Below are 5,646 nucleotides of genomic sequence, written 5' to 3'. Positions count from 1 at the left end.
TTCTGCAAAAAAAGATTGATATACCCAAGACTATCTCGTTGAATTTTTCCTTTTTATATGGATTATTTCTAACGATCGTCTCTTATGCTTTGAGCGGTCCGCGAATGCGTTTACTTCAGACTGTATCAGATATTTCTTCAAGACTATCCCAAAAGTCGTATCAAAAACTTTCTAAATTAATACACGCTAAGGACATATTCGGATTTTTTTTTCATTTTTGGTTAGCGTTAACATATTTTTTGAATTCTGAAACAATGATTTTCGGTTTATTTGACATATTCAGAGTTGTTATTAGCTTGTTGGCATTTCAAATGGATATGCTATACATAAATTGCGTTTGTGTCTTAAAGGCTTGTTTCAAGGAAATCAACGATAATATCGAAAATCTACAGGAATTCGTGATGAATAATATTCCTAAACGGATATATCATGAGCAGAAACATCCATTCTTGCTGATAAAACTTAAGGCTCTGAAAAAACAGCATCTGATGATAAGTGACACAGTGCAGATGCTTAACATGATTTTCAGTCTGCATCTTCTTGCTACCATAGCATTATCCTTCAAGCAGATAATATTCTACTTGTATTTCAATGTAATACAATGGCAAAATGGAATATCCTTGAATCGAGACAGGATTTATAACATATATTTCATATCATTCTTAATATATTACTTTTTAAGATTGACAATGATAGTGTGGGCTTGTGAAACTGGCAAAAATGAAGCGACAAAAACTAGCACTACCATTCACGATGTACTTAATAGTATCAGCGATGTGCAAATCAAAGATGAGGTGAAGAAGAATTTTGCTTTAATTTAAATTTCTTACAAACATGTCGCAATTTTTATATATTAGATTTAAATAATTTATATTTAACTGACTGAAGTTTATCATTTCTATTTTATAATTTTCGTATTTATTATCATATGATTTGTTATTGCAGTTAAATTTGTTCTCCTTGCAAATACTGCATTGCAATAATACATTCTCCGCGAAAGGTCTCACGGTAGATGCAACATTGCTCACTACAGTGAGTGATTATATATATTCCTTAATTAAATATGAATCATTTACGTATTTCGTATTTTGCTTTTAGATGGTGAGTAGTGTTTCCACATATATATTAATTTTAATACAATTTTTGATCATAACGCACTCTTGTGACAAAGCAAATGAAATTAATTATACACAAACAAATTAATTATTACAAATGTATTTTTGAGAATATAGGAAATATTTGATGTTTACTTGTTGAATATTTTGTGTTGAATATTTCGCTATGAGTATAATTGATAACCGTTATTATTTCTGAAAAAAAATCATATATACATCCTATGCATGTATTCTAAATGAAAATCTTGTACTATGTTAAATAAGATTTTAAGACCTAATTTGTTTAAATGTACTACACTAATGTAGAAATTAATAAAAAATGTGTTTCATATCAAAAATATATCATAAAACTTGATTTGAGATTTATGTCCTTTCGTTAAAAATAACATATGTTAAATAACTAATATTAATGAATCATCAGCTTAATTTATATTTTATCCATTTCTCATATCAATTAATTCATAGAATCTTTTTATTAAATCAATATTTATCAAAAAGTACGATTAAAACTCTTAACTCTTTAAAGCATATATTTTTCTTTACGTAGAATTCAATTGAAATTTGTTACTTGGGAGTTTTTCGTCACTGATTACAAATCTGGCCTCAGATTTTCAAAATTCAAAATGGCGGACAAAAAAGTGAAACATTTTATTTTAATGAATTTGTTACTCGGGGATTTAAAATTTTTCCATTTTGACTTCAGATTCGTAATTAGCGATCCAAAAACCTCTCAGACTAATTAGCTGTTGATTAGTCACATTCTATTGTTAAAAAAGGATGAATTTTTTCCAATTTGTTTATTTATAAAATACATTTCGTTAATAATAGGTATGTTTCCACGGTTTTTTTTATAACAATTGATGTTCTAAACACTGATAATGTTCTTTTTATTGTAGTAACATGTTAGAAACTGTAAAAAATATAAAAAACTGAGATTAAAAAAGGGATACTTCTGCAAAGGGCTAAGATAAATTTAAACGCTTAAAATTGATTTAAATAATTCGTTAAATGCAAACTGCGTACTTGTTATTCAAGTTTCAGTTATCAATACAGATTCAGTTAAATTATTATTGAGAGATGACAGAAGAATTATTGCAATGATAACATTTAATGTTTATCTCGTTTTTTTGTATACAAAAAACAAAAAATCAACTAATTGAAAATTTCTCATTCATATACTTTTGAAGTATTTACTTGTTAATTTCACATCACTCAAAAGAATACATCATGCAATTTACATATTCGTTGGATCAATTTTAATCTAAGAAAGAGCATTCATTACGAAATTAATGCTTCTAAAATGTGCACAGCAATAATATTGTGCCGATTATATTGTCATTACTCCAATTGAAAATTCATGATTTTATAATATAATTTTTATCATGAGAATATCATATTCTCGGAATTACGAGAGAATACACGCGTACAATAGAAGACCTGCTCAGCTGTTTGAGATAAAAAAAAAACACAAAGACAGGCACGAGACGATTAAATCGACAAGCCTAAATAGCGGCAGCGAAAACACATAATAATTAGAGACGCGTTTAAATTGAATTTATTAGAATTTATTATGTATTAATAATCCGACATTGTAGTCAAGTGCAATATCGCACGTACTATAATCATCAAGGAAAATGAAATGCAATCTTGTAGGCAAGGAAACTAAGCCGAAAGATCGCGTACATTTTAAATCTAGATTCCGAAACCTTCTTGAATGGCCAAAAAACAATAGTGTTTTTCTGAGCGAGAAGTCAAACAAGTAATCGCGAGAGATAAGTAACATTTCTCCGCTGCTTTTGTCAAGTAAAGTTGCTGTATAATCTGATGCGCTCGGAATAAAAACGTTTATTCTAGTCCAAACTTGATTGTATTTGATACCGATCGTAACTCGTGAACCATAACACAATCCGAACACCCATATTCCATCCAAAATATTTTAATGTGTACATTTATGTATAAGTAAAATTTAATTTATTAGAAAATTAGATTTGATATTATAATTTTCAATTATCATATCAAATTATTATAAATGCATATGAATACATATATTTTTGGATAAAAATATGTATAAATATTAAATATTTTCACATTAAAACCTTCAATAATAAAGATCAAAGTTAGTAGATATCAAAGTTGTTACATTAACAGATAAAAAAAAATTCCCAAAAAATATTAATGCTAGAAATATCAAGTATTCTAATTAAATAGAATAATTTTTATTTTATATAATGTTGATACTTTTAGGCATATTATTTCTTAATTGAGATATGCTAAATGATAATTCATGTTAGAAATTACTTTATTACATGCCTTTGTATATTAATAGGTCATAAAAATAATGATCATAAAATGTCGATATTGCTTCGTAGCAAACAAATAATCTTTTTTTTTAGTAACGACTTATTATTCGATGCAGCAATTATCTGCAGCTTTAAATTTAATTAAACTCAATTGCAGATCATAAACAGATAAGACTAGTGTCAATTGATGTATATTTGTGATGGAAAATTTGAAATTAAATATTACATTTAGAGATTTCTGGCTTGTATTAACGCTAAAGTAAAAAAATGTAAAAGTAAGGGAGACTGGGGTCAGTAAATAATAGGGATAAATAAAATAATCGAAGCTATGTTAAAAACAAAATACGTGAGATACGCGTGATAAACCATGGTTGTCAGGTCTTAAGATTTCGAGACATTAGTTTTCGGAATCAATCTCCAGTTTTTCGCTCGCGTGAGATATTTATTAATTGCACTATCCAGTGATGCTTGCGATGTTATTGTATATAATTATTATGATTTTCCGTTCAGAATGTACATTTTTAAATATTTTTACTATTATTACTAAGCGTAATGTAGAAAAGAAAAACCAAAGAATTAGAAAATCTATACTACAAAACAGATATATGAAAGATGTTGGTTTTCGCAAATATTATGTTGTGTTAAAGATGATGTAGCGTATTATTCTTTGTGTTTTGTATAAACGCACTGTACAGTGTAATATTTAAATTACGTGGAAAATAATAAGAAAATCTAGTATAACAGCTTATGTAATCCTGTAATAATAAGAAAGTTTCTGTGATTGTGTTGACACTTTAAGTAGGTCAAATAGTAATAACAAAAAGAAAATCTGTAACCAGTGATTGCAAAACACAAATTAAACTGAATCTTTTTCTTATTTTTTTTTAATGAAACAATCCGTTGGCCTCCAGTCGAAATATAAACTCTCCAGTGCATGACCTTCGGGCCCGTACAATGCTCAGGACTTGGCAATCGCAGCATAGTAAACGTGTCTAAGCACGCAGCACTGCTCTAAGAATATCCAAATCGAATTTTTTGCTCACTGTTTAATTACTTAGTTACTGTTTAATACAGATTCAAGTGTTGTTCTTTCATAATAATTTGTTAATTATATTCAATATAGAAATTTCATTACCAAAAAAAAACTCAAGAGCCAAAATGAAAAGGGAAACGAGGACATTGTTTCGTGCTACCGATTTTCAATCTTTGCTGTATCCCAACTTTATCATAAGCGAAATTCTCGGAATATTTCCATACAGAATTAAGATTACATCTTTTGAAACTTCTAAACCGCATTATATTCTATGGATTTTTATTCTCTGTGTAATCTGTGTTTATGAATTGACAATGTTGTATGAACTCAATCTCTGTAAAAAAAAAATCAAGATAGATGTACTGATAAGATTATCTGAAAGAATTTCTCCCATTTATATGGATTGTTTCTGGCGTTCATCTCTTATGCCTTGAGTTCGCAAATGCGTTTACTTCAGACTTCAGATATTTCTTCGAGATTGCCACAGAAGTCATATAAAAAATTATCCAAATTAATACACGCTAAGGATATTTTCGGTTTTTTTTTTCATTTCTGGCTGGCGTTAACATTTCTCATATAATGATAAAAATGTTTTTGGTTTATTCGATATCTTCAGAGTTTTCATCAACTTGTTAGGATTTCAAATAGATATGCTATACATAAATTGCGTTTGTGTCTTAAAGGCCTGTTTCAAAGAAATCAACAATAATCTAGAGAATCTACGGGAGCTGATGGTGAATAATCTTAGACAGATCTATCATGAGCAAAGACATCCATTTTTGTTGATAAAACTTAAGGCTCTAAAGAAACAGCATCTGATGATAAGTGACACAGTGCCAGATGCTTAACATGATTTTCAGTCTGCATCTTCTCGCTACCATAGCTTTATCCTTCAAGCAGATAATATTCTACGTATATTTTGATGTAATATAATGGCAAAATGGAATATCCTTGAATCAAGATGAGATTAATAATGCATATTTCATATCAGTCTTAATATATTACTTTACAAGATTAATAAACATTAATAGTGTGGGCTTGTGAAACTGGCAAAAATGAAGCGATAAAAATTGGCACTCTCATTCACGATGTACTTAATGGCATCAGCGATGTGCAAATAAAAATGTGGTAATAAAGAATAATTCCATTTTATTTAAAAGTTTTTACTACCACATTGCGATTTTTATATATTTTTATA

The 5,646-nt window shown here is 28.4% G+C and overlaps 1 protein-coding gene across 1 annotated transcript; it reads left to right on the top strand.

Moving 5' to 3' along the window:
- Nucleotides 1-254: 254 nt before the first annotated feature.
- Nucleotides 255-5,296, top strand: LOC105627021 (putative gustatory receptor 28b). Its single transcript, XM_012208301.1, has 4 exons — nt 255-794; nt 946-1,032; nt 1,099-1,170; nt 5,132-5,296. Exons 1-4 carry the CDS (start codon nt 255-257, stop codon nt 5,294-5,296), a joined length of 864 nt encoding a protein of 287 aa, XP_012063691.1.
- Nucleotides 5,297-5,646: the final 350 nt, after the last annotated feature.

This window comes from Atta cephalotes (assembly GCF_000143395.1).
Source record: "Atta cephalotes unplaced genomic scaffold scaffold00007, whole genome shotgun sequence".
Classification (NCBI taxonomy): Eukaryota; Metazoa; Arthropoda; class Insecta; order Hymenoptera; family Formicidae; genus Atta; species Atta cephalotes.
Note: the sequence above shows the minus strand (reverse complement) of the source record. Positions and strands in the feature narration are given on the sequence as shown.

Coding starts and splice junctions, on each gene's coding strand:
- LOC105627021 (XM_012208301.1), top strand. CDS start 255: ATGATTTTCGGTTTATTTGACATATTCAGAGTTGTTATTAGCTTGTTG. Junction 795..945: donor ATGTGCAAATCAAAGATGAG/GTGAAGAAGAAT, acceptor TTGTTATTGCAG/TTAAATTTGTTCTCCTTGCA. Junction 1,171..5,131: donor TAACGCACTCTTGTGACAAA/GCAAATGAAATT, acceptor TGTGTCTTAAAG/GCCTGTTTCAAAGAAATCAA.